The sequence below is a fragment of the Pelobates fuscus genome, chromosome 1 (genome assembly GCF_036172605.1).
Source record: "Pelobates fuscus isolate aPelFus1 chromosome 1, aPelFus1.pri, whole genome shotgun sequence".
NCBI lineage: Eukaryota > Metazoa > Chordata > Amphibia > Anura > Pelobatidae > Pelobates > Pelobates fuscus.
The window spans coordinates 101,800,428-101,815,376 of record NC_086317.1 but is presented as its reverse complement, the minus strand read 5'-3'; the positions used below and the strand labels follow the sequence as shown (position 1 = coordinate 101,815,376).

Genomic DNA, 14,949 nt, shown 5'->3' with positions numbered 1-14,949 from the left:
TGTTCCCTGTATGTTCGGCCCATATTTGGCTAGCTCACAAGTCATGATCTGCCTAGATATTGTTAAAGGAATTGCTGTATTTTCTTGCATTCGCTGAAAACAGTGCTTTGTATGCATGAACGTTCATACACACCGTTGTGACTGGAATGGCTTATTAAGAAGACTTCAGGTTCTATGTACCTGTCCAGGATAGAGTGAGCAAATCAGAACTTAACTTGTTACAGTTCGCCACATTAGAACTATTTTTTCTGATATGCTTCAAGGCGTTTGCCCCAAAGTGGCAAATTAACAGAAGCCCTAATGCATGCTTACTGCACAAGTTTTTCCTTGTAAAATTAATGTGTGAATGAAACGATTCCTGTTTTGAGTTGTATCACACCTGTGTGCCAAGGTTTGATTTCGCCCAAGTTCAATAAATTTATTTTATCATAACTTTATCTTGAGCAATACTGAGCCAACAGGACATGAAAAAAAAGTTGTCTAAAGTTAAAGGCACAGTACATTAAACAAATTATCCTCAGTCAAAATAAATGCAGTTGTTGGGAGAGGGGTGGATTTGGGAGTTAATCCAAAACTACAGCAATGAAGTCTTCAACACCAGAGTAAGTCTTTCCCCCCCCCCAATTTATCTTCATGGCCCAGAGCTCCCTTAAAAACAAAATTCTGTGGAGAATCACAGTTGGTAATGTACAAGTTCTTTGAAGCTACACAAGGTATAGTCTGGCTAAGTTACATGTGGTTTCCATATTAGCTTGTTTGGTTGAGTCATTACTGCAGAGATTTAGTTGCCCCACCAGTCAACTTGGGAGCTGCCACCGTAATTACCACCATAGCCATCACTGTTATAGAATCCCCCATAGCCGCCGCCTGTGAACAGAAGAACAGCAGTTATTACAAATGTGAAATTTGCACAGGTTTCACATAGAATTAAAACAAGCATACAAATACTAGGGACAACCCCACCTAAAAAGACATGCAGAAGTCAACTTGTATGCATTTAAGGCAGGACACATTGCACACAAGACATGAAGTCCAGAAGGGGTTTGCTTTGCTCATCTGTGCTGCATCAGAATATGGCATTTGCCACCAGTAGCCAAATTTTTTTATTATCTGAAACTGGGCTGTAGTAGCTTCTCCCTGCACTCCTGCCAGCACAAACTGTTTTGACCAGGTCGGATCATTATATTACCTATTAAAGCTGGATGAAAGCTTTGTTAAAGGTTTCATTCTAGTAGGCCTTATGGCCTGTGGATGGAAAAACTACTATACAGCAGTGGCGAAAGCAAACCGGCAAAGAAGCTGCCATATCTGAAGTTGCTCCAGAAGATGCCCCTTTTACTGGCCCCCAACCCCACCACCTATAAAAATATTTAAATAGGTGTGCACACAACTAAGCAACCACCTTTTAGATTTATAGATTGACTTTAAGTATTGCCAAAAACTGTTAAAACTTGTCAAGACATGCCTACCTCCACCAAATCCTCTGCTACCACCATGGCCACTACTACGTCCTCCACGGCTACTGCTGCCAAAGCTATTTGGTGCACCAGTGCTCGTTCTGTAATCTCTAGCGCCGAATCCACCGCTGAACCGACTAAGAAAGAAGATATAATAACAAAATCAGGAACACTTTCCACAAAATATTTAACAGTGAGGTTGGATTATGAGGACAGAATCACAATGTACGCAATATCATTTTGCAAGTTAGATACAGGAGTTCTATTTAATATGGATAAGCAATCACTGGCTGTTTAATTTGGAATCAGAAGAGAGGCACTTGTCAAGTTGGACTATAAATCCTTCTCCAATTTTGCAGTCAGGTTAGAAAAAGACCAGACATTTACCTCTTTGAACGGCCACGAGTGCTACTCTTGTGATGCTGCTCATAGGCCATGTTCTCCAGCCATGATGGTACTTCTTGTTTTGCTTCCACAAGTAGATCCAACAGATCCTTTGTTATATTTATATTCTTTTCATTGAAAAAAGATGTTGCAAGACCTAAGAAATAGGAACAAAAAGTAATGCATCACACCAATTGACTTCCAGAATACTTCCACAGTTACATAAAATACATTTGTTAATGCCATTCATTTGTGACTAAGGATTCAAAGAAAATTTCCTCATATGCATTTGATAACACGGAAGGGTTTCCATATGCAGATTATACTACTTCTGTAGTTGTACAAACTATCCAATAGTTTCTTGTTGCATGCCAAAGCCAACTATTGTTTTAGTCTTAATATCCCAAGTACATCCAAGCATATGGAGATTTGTTGCAAAAAGATTAGTCAGAGGCTTTTTTATTTAATGTCCAAGTACAAGAATCTGGTAAACTATAGGCATTTTACCCAAAGCAGCATTAAGTGTTAAATTACACTGGCAATGCACAGGACAAAGTATCCTTAACGATGTTTGAGAAGTACTATAGCCAGAGAAAAGTAACTTACCCAGATTACCAACACGACCAGTACGGCCAATGCGATGTACATATTCTTCGATGTCACTCGGCAGATCAAAGTTTATAACATGTTTCACGTTTGAAATGTCAAGGCCTCTAGCCGCAACCTGTATACCAGAGAGTGTATTTAGTCACAGCATTTAAAAAAAAAAAGAAATTAAATAGATTTTTTATTTAGCAGACACTTACAGCAGTGGCAACAAGGATTGGGCTCTTCCCTGAACGGAACTGATGAAGTGCTTCTTCTCTGTCTCTCTGAGATCGATCTCCATGTATACTTGTGCATGCATAACCTTCATGGTACAGGAAGTCCTCAAGAGCATCTGCCCCCTTTTTGGTCTCCACAAAAACTAGTGTTAAGGAGTCTTTTCCTAAGAGAATAAATACAAGTTAAGTTATACTGCATTGGAGTTTTGTGGAGTAAGTAGTGTTTGTGGGTTGAGTGGGAGAGAGGGATTAGAATATATCCCACCAAGACCAACATAACTCGTACCTGTAGCATTCAGGAGATCCAGCAAAAATGACCGCTTATCCAACTCCTCTACCCAAACTACTTTTTGAGTAATATTTTCAGATGTAGAACCAACTCTGCCAACTGCCAGGAAGATATATTCATCCAAGAAGTCACGAGCAAGTATCTGTTGGAGATTTAAAAACAGTTTCCATTTTGGTAACATTCTTAAAGGAATAAACTATCATAAGCAAGTGGCCTTCATGTTAGTTAATGTACATTCGGAACACAAACGCATTCTATAAATAAAAACAAAAAAGTCAGACAGCTACCTGAATTTCTTTGGGGAAAGTAGCACTAAACATCATAGTCTGACGAACACCCTTTGGAGGCATTGTATCTTGTTCAACAATTCGCCGAATTTGAGGCTCAAAACCCATGTCAAGCATTCTGTCTGCTTCATCAAGAACTAAATATCTGTAAGTGTAAGATTAAATAAAACATTAGCTGTCAAGGTATAGAAACGCACATTGCAACAAAAAGTAGCAATACTTGCAAGTATAACTTAAGTTTGAACAATTCAAAAGCCACTAGTTTGAATTCATACCTGCAGAAGTCCAAGCCAATTTTCCCCCGCTCCATCATGTCTACTAGACGGCCTGGAGTAGCAACAAGCAAGTGGCAGCCGCGTTCCAAGTCCCGAATCTGCTGCCCAATATCTGCTCCTCCATATACAACACACGGACGAACTTTGGATCGGTATGCAAACTGCATTAAAAGAAAACATGCTTTAGACTAAAGCAAGAAAACTGATACAACAGCACTCCATATTAAAATGGTGCTTCTCTAAACACCAGAACACTAAAGTACCTTTCGTGCTTCTTCATAGATTTGTACTGCAAGCTCACGCGTAGGAGCCAAAACCAGTGATAGAGGAAATTGTTTGCGCCTTCCATATCTTCCATTATCCTGCAAAATAAATATAAGAAAAAAAAAATTAGCCAGCTATGAAAATTCTGTAAATATTTCTCACATTATCATCCACCTATGTAAAAAGTGACATGCCAAGAATCATAACCAAAACAACTTGCTGTAGTTATGTTGCAAGGACCCAAACACTGAAGACTAACAAAGGAAAGGCAATCCTGGCTTCCACATTAGGGTCTGAAACAGTCACCATCATCCCGGCTACTTTAAACAAATATTCAAATGCCAAAAAAGATTTTTAAAAAGCTTCACAAATGAACTCAACATACTTGGACTAGACATTTAAGTGTTTTAAAAAGCATTTCAGAAAGTATTGAAGAGCAAAACAAAGTAGATACCTTTAAGTGTTTCACAGCATCTCCAGGACCATCTGCATAGATTTGACTGAGAATGGGTAGAAGAAAAGCTGCAGTTTTTCCAGAGCCTGTGTGCGCACAAGAACATACGGTCAAAAAAACAAAACCCTCACAAAAACCATAAGCGTACCATTTCAAACACCTAAACATTGTGGCTGCAAAAAACAAATTCGCACATTGAGCGCTATACACACACACACACACGTGGTTTACCTGTCTGTGCACAAGCCATCAAGTCCCTTTTTTCTATGATTATGGGAATGGCATGTTTTTGCACTGGAGTTGGCCGCGTGTAACTTGTCAGCTGAATATTCCCCATTATTATTTCTCCCATATGAACATCTTGAAACTGAAAAGGGAGGGGGAAAAAATAAGTCTAAATATACTTTTCACACCCAAGAGAAGTTAAACATTAGGTAGTCTAGCATCACCTGGCTTTCATAGCACATATGGATGTGAGCATTTCCAACTATATATGCTGCTATGTTTTAATAGCCAATCCTCAAGCACTTTACATCAAAGATACAGGGTTGTCAAATAAAAGTCTTGTTTACCTACAGGTTCTAGATCAAAGATTTAAATCGTATTGTACAAGTGGAAAAACCTCCCTTTTAAATCTTTCACTTTCCACACTAGCCATATGAGAGAAATTCACCACTGGTGAATGAGCTTTTATCCTCCAGGCGCAAGTAACTTTTGAAGGCTGGCTAGCAGTGCAGGACGTTTTAAGCCCTGGAACAACACCCATGTTTACACAAGGACTAAAGAGGACACAACTTAGATTTTCTCTATAGGACAGATAAAGATCCACAAGTCTACAAGAACAGTAAAAGCCCGAGAACCCTGACCAGTCAAACACAAGTGTGGAAACAGGCTATAATCTTCGAAGTTCTCCTGCAGTTAAATAAGTTCCACATCAATCTCAGTGCATCATTTAGATAATCATATTAAGACATAAAAACCCATGAAGGACAAGTCGAAAAATTACATACGGTCTCAATGTGCGGAGGGCAGTTGTTGCCCGTTGCTTCAACCGGAATATCATCATACTTCTCAAAGTTAATGCCTGTATTGCCTCCAGAAAAGAGCTCCCTGAAACAAAATTGAGAGATTATTGCAGCTTTGCACCGGTAGTTTAGAAAACCGGAAATACCAGAATTTCAACACTTACTGTTCAACGCGATCATTTGGGGCAAGGGGTTTTGACCAATCATCTTCTTCGTTTCTTTCATCTGACCACCGGCTACTACCACCGGAAAATCTACCAAATCCACTTCTGTCTCCACGACTGCTTACTCCATCAAATCCATCTGGGCGACGGTCATCAGATCTAAACACAAAGCATATGTCAGAAATATAAATTATACATTTAAAAAAAAAAAAAAGTTTAATAAGCCATTGACATGCAGTGCTATTGTACTATGATTCCAAGTAAGATTTAATGAAGGTACTATATATCTATCCTGAATAAAAATAAAATCCAATATCCCCATGCCATTAATCTTTACATTATTAAGTAAAGTCAGTTTTCTAGTGAACTTACCCGAGGCACATTTGGTTGTTTACCAGTTTATGCGATGGTGGCCAAGGTGCGAGAACAGCACACAGGACTACCCCTCAGGTTTTTTGGCAGAGGAATGGGCTTTCACCTTACTTGGTTGCACAAAACATTGTTTAATAGACAAAATAGATATAAAACCCCACAGCTGTGCAGTGCATTAAAAGTTTTGATTGAAGACTACAGATCTCACATTAACCATAATAAGTCCCTCCCAACAAAAATGAGAAAGTCCATAAAAATAAAGAATCTCTTACCGCCTGGTTCCACTTCCTCTATCATTAAATACACCTGCTTTGCCACGAGACCCAAAACTGCTGTATGCATCTTTGTCTCTTGAGTTCCAACTTGAGTTATTATCTCTGTCATAGAAACCTAACAAACAAAAGGATCCATGATGGCTTATTGCACACACTATGTTAACATACATACAAGAATGTCAGTGTAGTGGGCCAACAATTTACACAAGCACTACGCACGCAATAGCTATAGGTATCAAGATAATGGGACTAGCCCTAATCCAGTTAGCATTTCATTACCAGTTATGTCAGTCCTGACTATATAGATTTAGGCTAGAAAATAATTGCACCTTTGCAGTACATGTACACTGTGCAAGTAATGTATATGCATACAAGTAGTTCTGTATTTGCCTTGATTAGTGCTTAAAGGGACACTATAGGCACCCAGACCACTTGAGTTAAGTGGTCTGAATGCAGTGTCCCCATTGTGCTGCTACATTGTAGCACTAAGTCTGCCTGTTTTGTGGATCATTTAAGTCAATTACATACAGTAACAATGTAAATACTGAGCATGACATGCAGAAAAATTAAAGCAGCTCTGTCACAATATATTCTGAGTATTTAGGAAATAAAATTCTTAGTAACTCTTAATTAAGCAATTCTTATTTCTTGGAATACCAAAGAAATGTTAACGCAAAAAAAAAAAAAAAAAAAAAAGGTAGGAACTATATTTTCTTATGGTCCAAACAAAAAAAAAGGTTGGAAAATGTGGAGCTTCAACTGTCAAGCTTTGCAGACAGGCATCTTTTTGTCCACTGAGATTTGGGCTACAGGTCTTTTAAATGAAGTTTACCCTCACTTCCCTAAATTAAAAGATAATTTCCATGATGCATTATTTCAAATGTTTGCCTGATGCAGGCAGACATTTTTCCCCATCAGTATGAATGCTCTGTAAACTGATAGCTGTACTACGGTTGTTACCAAGTTTAAAGGAACACTCCAGACCACTTCTGCCCATTGGAGTGGTCTGGGTGCCAACTCCCAACACCCTTAACCCTGCAAGTGAAATTATTGGAGTTTATAAAACTGCAATTACCACTGTGCAGGGTTAAGTCCTCCTCTGGTGGCTGTCTATCAGACAGCCACTAGAGGGACTTCCGGCTTCTTCAAACACGAAAAGATTTCAGTGACACTGGACGTCATCACGCTATGCACGAGTACCTCCAGCTCTCCTGTGGGGAGGTCTAATGCACGCACACGGCCATTGTCGCACATGCGCATTTTGTTTTAACTCCTTCAGCAACATGGGATGGGGGAGTGGGAGGATCCGCAGTGCCAGTAAAATTGGTTTATTTTCCTGGTACTGGAGAGTCCCTTTAACCACAGCAGATTAGCCCTGACTTAGGGATGTGAGAACAGTGAATTACAGTTATTTCTAAAGCACCAACATATTCCAAAGAGCTGAGCACAATTCAAACAATCTTAACATTCCATACCTCTGTCTGTGCGGCCAGAACCACGACTCCCAAGGCCACTGCGATCACATCCATTTACTCCATCGGTTCCATTAATGTAGCCATTACCCCCACGTGAGTCCCAATTTGAATCTTTAGGTCAGAAAAAAGGTGAATTTAATGAGAACAGTTTTCTAACAAAATGTAAAAAAAACCCAATTTTTTTAAAACCAGAATTTTACCCAAATGTGTCACATGGCCAAAATATAACTAGTGTCTAAAAGCAAGCTAAAGCAAGCTGACAAAACCCCACAAATAAATCTTACATGCACATTAGTATAGTACCTTTATCTGATAGTGTCTTACAAGTGAGAAAAATCAACTGATTCGAAGTTTTAATTAAGTTTGAATATTTAGAAAAGCCAACATTTCATAAAAAGCTTGACAGTTCAGAGTATGCCTGCATTGCAGCTGGTCTTAAAATTTAGAGGGTACAGATTGTTTTGAAATGAACAAAAAAAATAATAAAATAAATAAAAAGTCAACCTGTACAAGACATGGAATTTAGTCTATGTATGGTGCAGAAAGTGTCTGCTTTATAAGCTTCATACCTCAAGACAATAGTAAATTAAGTAATGAAGCCACTCTGTGTGCTCAGAACAAGATTTGTTAATGCTGAACACTTAGGATCTCACTGCAATTCACAGGCAGCTCAATGGCTATAGCTTATGCAGGCCAAGCTATTGTACAGCCAACACACCATGACAGGTAACCGTACCAGTTCTTTGGGACCACCAGTCACCGTAGCCCTTATATACATCTACAGCTGGGTACTGACACCGTGGATAACCTACATAACAATAAATCTTTAAGTATTTTCAGTTACTCTACCATAACTTAAAATTTCTATTTTTGCATCACTGCATAAAGTGACCTTTAGGAGAATAGTGGCATTATATAAAGTTTGATATATATACACACTCGCATTAAGGTCCAGAGAGCATATTGATGAATTTAATGAAAACATTTTTGAACTACCTACCCAACTGCATATCATTTACCACCACTGCCAGATCAATACTCTCAAAGTAAGCTATGGGTTTTAATAGAAGCATTCCCATAGACTGAACGGCTATTTATACTAAAGCAGCGTTTCCCAGTTGGTGTTCCGCGAGAACACAAATGGGGTTCCAGACAAAATTTCTAAAACCAAAATGGCTGTGAGCGGCAATCTCCCTGCTTGGCTCCCCCGCGTGCACAGCAGTGATGCCGGAGCCGGAATATAACATCACTTCTGCATCACTAAGGCGCACGAGGGAGCTGAGTAAGGAGATCACTGCTCACTTGCCATCTGCATGCCAGACGTTCAGCAGCCCCACAGGTAGGGAAGGCTGGGTGGAGTAAAGTTAAAATTAAATATAATTGAATGTGTGTCTGTTAGGGAGTTTGTATGTCTGTCAATCAGTGAGAGTGTGTTTGTATGGGTCTGTTTAAAAAAACAAAAAACAAAAAAAAAGGTACTCCAGTTTGCATTGATTAAATGCTTCTGTATAAAAAGCAGTGTCCCCCCCCCCCCCCCAATACTTGTGAATGAGAAGCATCACGTTTGACACAAATCACAGTATGATGACTGCACAGGAAACTGATTACAGCTGCTGTGAGTAGACCAATTTCAACCCTGATAATGCCAATATGGTATAGATCTAATTACTTTGAGACATAGGCATTGTATGGGCTTAGAGTATGAATCTCCAGGAGTAAGAACTAAAAAAAAACAAAAAACGTATTCACGAATGGGTTACCAACAATAAATGTAATCACCACAATAGTTGGCAAGCTGCACAAGAAAAGGCTGAAAATTACATCTGAAAAATATACAAAATGCTATTTTTGCCTAAATTGTAGCTGTCGTGAAATCACAAGTCACTGTAGCAAACAGTTATTATTCCACCCTTTTCAGACAGATGTCTTGGGAATTTCCTACAAACGTGGCTTTTTCAAAATGAGATGGATAAAGTTTAACAGTTGTGAATTAATTTGACGCAAATCTGAACTTGGGACGATGTCAAATAAATCAGTTCTTGCTATTCATGACGGTGTTCATTTTTAGAGAGGAGACTTACCTTGTCTTGAAGCCTCTTTGTTTCTTAAGTGTGGGGGAATGTAACGGCCTTCTGGGGGTAAGAAAATAAGCGCGTTTTAAAGGGAGAAGAAAAAAAACAAACTATTTTCATTTAGAGTACATATATACATACACAAAAAAAAGACTTACTAGTTGCTGCACCACCACTTTGTTCGTCAGAGTTCAAGCCCAGGCCAGCAAACTACAAAATAAAGTTGAAAACAGGGTTACTTTTACATTTGGCTTCATATAGTCATAACAGATTGCATTCTAACTTGCTTACTCCAAGTAATTCTAAGTAAGTTGGTATAGTACAAGTGCAGTATAAGGATAGAATTTTATTCCTAATAGATTCTACATCTATAAAACTTATCTGAGCCATCTTGAGAAATAGATGCATTTTAAACTTTACAACAGAACAGCTGAAGTACCAAAAGCTATCCATCACTGATTTGATTAATTGTTTGAGCAAGACACACTTGGACCACAGTATTACTGCATTATGTAGAAATGCTCTTCGCTTTGCTTGAGTAAGAGACCTCTACTGGTTGCATTTAATATTGCTACTGAAGATACAACCAAGGTATTAAAAAGGAAGACAAAATGGATGACAGACCCAAAAAAAGGAATGTGAATGAGAGATATAGATAGATATCATCACAATTTGAAGATCCAAATACAGAGTGGTACACAAAGCTATTTACTATGTAGTTCAAAAAGTGCTCTTGCATGCAGCAGAGCTTAAAACAAAACAGCCATTTATAAAGCGACAATGCATAGGGTATTCACTAAAGACTTGAAATCAAAAAGTCATATGCAGAGAGTTCTAATTTCTTAAGTTATATGCCACCAAGCAGGGTGAGCTGATGGATCCAGGTATTCCACGTACTGCAACATTTGCAGTGGTACCAGGTTCTAATGAGAGCCCAAATGACCCTTTGACAATGTTGGCAAGTCTTCATAAGTAAAGGCCTCTAGTATAGTTTTATTATAGTTCATTTACAATGCCTTCCTCCAGATGTTGCTGAACAACAACTTCCAAGAATCTCTGGAAATCTATTGCACTCAAAACAATATCAACACCCAGGATGGCAGTTTGTGATACCTCATGTAGATAATATGCTCAAGTTAGTAACTACATGAACAAAAACCAAGGACTATAGCTTACATACAACATAAAAATTAAGTGACACTACACTGTATCCATTAGTGCTCACTGTACTAGTTAGAGTGCAATGAGTCCTTTGACACATCACCTTGTTGAGTTAAGTGTGAGGATTATTCACAAAAGTAAAAATTCAAAGCAAGTTCTAAAATTTAAGTTACTTTATAAAAAAATAAATAAACATAGCTGAACTTTAAATTATATATGTCAGCTATGTTTTCGATTTAGCTACCCTGGCTTTACAGTGAACTTTTACTGCAAATTTACATTTTGGCTAAAATGTCCACAAATTCATAGTTTTTCCATGCTGCATTGTGTATTCAATCTAGAATAGATTTATTCACCTTACCTTGCTGCAGTGTCACCATTTTTTATGGGCGTTACTATTCATGTAACACCTCCAGTCAGTATCCTGCTTATGTGATTTGCCCTGCTTGGGATATGCATCCCCAAGCAGGGCAAACATCCTCAGCAATGCCAACACTGGCCTAGTTGCCTTCCTGCTGGCTTATGATCAGAGTGACATCAGGTACTCCGCTTCAAAGTCCATAACCAGCACTAGTAGCGCCTGCTAGGGAGATTGCATATCAACTGTAGTGCATGCACTATGGTGGTCCTTTCTGCTCTCCCTTGGCAGTCATATCAGTGACAGTCAGTTTTTATATAGGTTTTTCCTCCCAAACTATATACACGTGCTAGCACAATATATAGGCAAATATATAAAAACCATATGGAATCCTTTAAATATAAAATTCAGTTTTATTCACACTGTAGCCAATAACCCTGTGCTTCCCCAGGCCTTACTGCATCCTGACATATGGTGTCAATTACACTCCCAAACTATCTTTACAAACCCATTAAACCTTTGGCACCACTGAGAGACCTCTCAGGTGGGGCAGACTCCAAAATTATTTTACCGTTAAAGTACCCTAGTAATTTAAAGTTACTGAAATTCCAATCCAGACAAGAGATATACAGAGTAAAAAAGTAGTGTATTTCCTCTGTCTGACTTTCTAAGGTACAGTGTCAATCCAAAGACAGGGAATTGGCTCAGTCTCTGAAGGATCCCATGGGATCCTCCATATACCTTATTGCTTTAGTCTTGTGCAAGAGTACGACAGTGACGTCATCTAGTGGTGCTTCTGAAGTGAACCTGCCGGAACAAGATGGACATGCCTGCAAGGGAAAGGCAAGTCTCCCCTTTTTCTACCACCCCAGCCACTGGAACGCCAGCAGCGACTTCACTGGGTCTTTATGAATTCAGTTAAGTCCCCCGATGGTGACAGTACCACTTTAAGCATTAAAAATAAAATCTAAAACCCCACTCTGCATGCGCGGTGTGGTATAATTCCTATTTAGTTGTACCGCGCATCACTATGGCTCTTTCATGAACTCAAAAATTCTAGTTCTTACAGCCACATCAACAGATTCCCTGTTCTGAACCATGGAGGAAAACTTTTTTAAAAAAGCTGATCTTGTGTAAATTTGTAATGTGTCATGTTCCCTTTTAATTGGTAGGCTAATATGATTCACAGAAGTGTGAACTGTTAAGAATTTGATATAAATTCCAGATTTAAGACAAATTGAAAACAGGATATTTTCAAGTTTGGTACTTTAATTTGTACTTCAGCAAATAAGCCTGTAAAAATAGACTACCAAAACCTATTACATCAAAACTACCTAGAAATACAGGAATGATTAGAATTAAGCAGAACAGATCATCAAGTGTAGAACTGAAAAGTTTCAAGCTGTACTACACTACAAGCCTGCACAAAGGTTAAAGCCATCACTTGCCAATGGCTAAAGGAAATTATGAGTCAGTGATTCTAGACTAAACGTCAGTTTCAGTGGAATGTAAAGTTACTCATGGGCTTATAAAGTAGTGATGTGCTATATTGTAGAATAAACAGCACCTCCACATACACAAAAAAAAAACCACAAGTTAATTGACGGCTACAAACAATGTAGCATCTTATCTACTCGCAGGAAACAGATTTATACTAAAGGCCAAGTTTAAAAGAATCGGAGGCTATTCCAAGTGGAGGAAGTCTAAAAGTATTAAAAACCTGCTCTAAAACCTTTATAAATAAAGGATCCAGGCAAGTCTGGTGCCCAGGCCTAACAGAGAGCACGTTGTACAGCACTGAGCTCATCGCAGCCTCCACTGCGCACATCCCATTAACAGTGTTTATATAAAGATACATAAAGCGATCCCTGTGTCTATATTGTGATTAAAAGCCCAGTAATAAAGCTGACCCGACATAACAGGTAAAGCTGAGCAGGAATTCCCGGATTGTTTACATTACTCAGGAATATCCAGCTTTAACATTAAAATAAATCGATATAATCGGTTGGATCAGTGAGTGCGGTGGTTATAGTGTGATGTGGTTATGGTGCGAGGAGGAAGCCCAGGCCCAGTGTTACTGGGATAACCCGACTGCGTGTCTCCCCCTCCCCCCCCCCCCTTCCTCTCACAAAGGCCGCCATTGTGTGAATGCCGCAGCAAGGCCTAAGCTCCCCCCTCTCTCTCACAGCGGGGAGAACGGGCCCATCGGCTCGCCACCCGGGCTAACAGCCACCGGCCCGGCCTCCCGGGACCCCTCCCCCCACCAGGGACCAGGAACCGGCCGAGATCAGTCACCAGGCCCGCCCGGCCCTCAGTGACGCACCGGCCATTAACCGGCAGCCGCTGCCGGGAGATAAAATGGAGGCCGTGCCCGGGCTGTCCGGAGAGGGCTGATCCCGGGGAGGGAGGGAGTGGGCCGGATGGCCCGGCATTATGTAAGTGCGCACTCAGGCGGCGGCGGGGACTAGGCCGCCATTGTCTGCCCCCCTCGGCCCCGAGCCCGCTCATACTGACCTGCTGATCTAAAGCATGGACATTTTCGATGGCCACATGACTCATAACTAAAGTGTAGGAAGGCCGGGATCGCTCGAGCTGGAATTCACGGACACGTAGTATCGGGAAGGCGGGCGAGGATCAGCTATTCTTTCGGTAGATGTCGGTCGGGCGGTTATTGCTGCGGAGGTTGGGGTTTTTTTTTTTTTTTTACGGTTACAACAAAAACAAAAAAAAAATAAGTAATAAAGTTAGCTGCTGTTATCCTTAAATAATGCCGTTTGTCTAGCCTTTTAAGACGCTATAACGCACGACGCGAACAGTGCGAGATGCTGCTCCCAACTGAACGCCGGAAAGAGCCGGGCCGTCCTGTTAAATACGAACGCCCTGGCCGATGACGTCAACACGCAATGCTGGGAAGTTGCCACTGATGGTGTGGGAGGGGGTTGGGGGAGAGAGCAATGTCCTTAGAGCTCGCGAGCGTTCCGGGGGGCAGCCTGGGCTGGTGGCACGCGCACGTTGCCCGAGGAGAATCTCCGGCTTTTAAAAAAAAAAAAAAAAAAACAACGGCCGGGCCGGCTCGAGGAGCCCTCTGCGGCTGGCTCTAACGGGGGGCACGAGTGTCCTGGCTTACGGCGCTGTGTGTAAAATTCAATGACGCTGAAGCTGGCTTCTTAAAGCGACAGAGCAACAAAACTACTACAGCGGGTGGCAGTGGTTGTGGTGCCCTGATCCCCATCCCAACACCCTAGTAAAAGAAATGTGTGTTCAGTACACTATAGTGGCCTCTGGTTGCCCACTCTCCCCTTAGCAGCTAAAGGGTTAGAAAACAAAATCTTTACTCGCCCTATTCCTTGACGCGCCGCGTTCTCTGATGTTATTAGACGAGGAGGGCAGTCATACGCACCGCGAGCGCATTGGGCGCTCCCCATAGGAAATAGTTGCTTCGATACTTTCCTAGTTGGATTTTACTAATGCTGGATGCCAGCTTAATTTAGGGGGGCTATAGTCCGCTAGCACCCGAGCAGTGCCCCCAGTGACTGTCTGAGTGACAGGCTTAATTATTCCTGCAAAGTAATTATTGCAATTTCTTTAAAACTGCAATGTTTTGCCTTGCAGGACTAAGGGGGACGAGGACATTGCACCCAGACCACCTGGTGTGGGTGATTATAGTGTCACTTTAAGCGTCAAAGCATCCGTCAGGCACTCCTATAGTTGCAAGGAAAGTAAAATCAAATCATGCCACCCTACAGGAAAACTGCCATCACTACAGCTGCAGAGGTTATGGTGCCAGGAGCACCATGGCAAAAACTTTTTTAG

General features: G+C 40.6%; 1 protein-coding gene across 4 annotated transcripts; it reads right to left on the bottom strand.

Moving 5' to 3' along the window:
* Positions 1-615: 615 nt before the first annotated feature.
* DDX3X (DEAD-box helicase 3 X-linked) lies at positions 616-13,987 on the bottom strand. Of its 4 annotated transcripts, none has more exons than XM_063450126.1 (19): positions 13,651-13,987; positions 9,776-9,827; positions 9,627-9,677; positions 8,282-8,353; positions 7,546-7,656; positions 6,068-6,185; positions 5,424-5,582; positions 5,245-5,344; positions 4,466-4,601; positions 4,235-4,320; positions 3,780-3,878; positions 3,517-3,677; positions 3,242-3,386; positions 2,952-3,096; positions 2,648-2,829; positions 2,448-2,565; positions 1,845-1,998; positions 1,471-1,594; positions 616-865 (listed from the first exon to the last, which is right to left on the bottom strand). In XM_063450126.1, the coding sequence occupies exons 1-19, from the start codon at positions 13,693-13,695 to the stop codon at positions 782-784; spliced, it is 2,142 nt and encodes a 713-aa protein (XP_063306196.1). In that variant the 5' UTR covers positions 13,696-13,987; the 3' UTR covers positions 616-781. The 4 variants fall into 4 exon arrangements, with proteins under 4 accessions (XP_063306196.1, XP_063306197.1, XP_063306198.1 ...); XM_063450127.1 differs by having other exon boundaries at positions 9,627-9,674; XM_063450128.1 differs by lacking the exon at positions 8,282-8,353.
* Between the last annotated feature and the right edge of the window lie 962 nt (positions 13,988-14,949).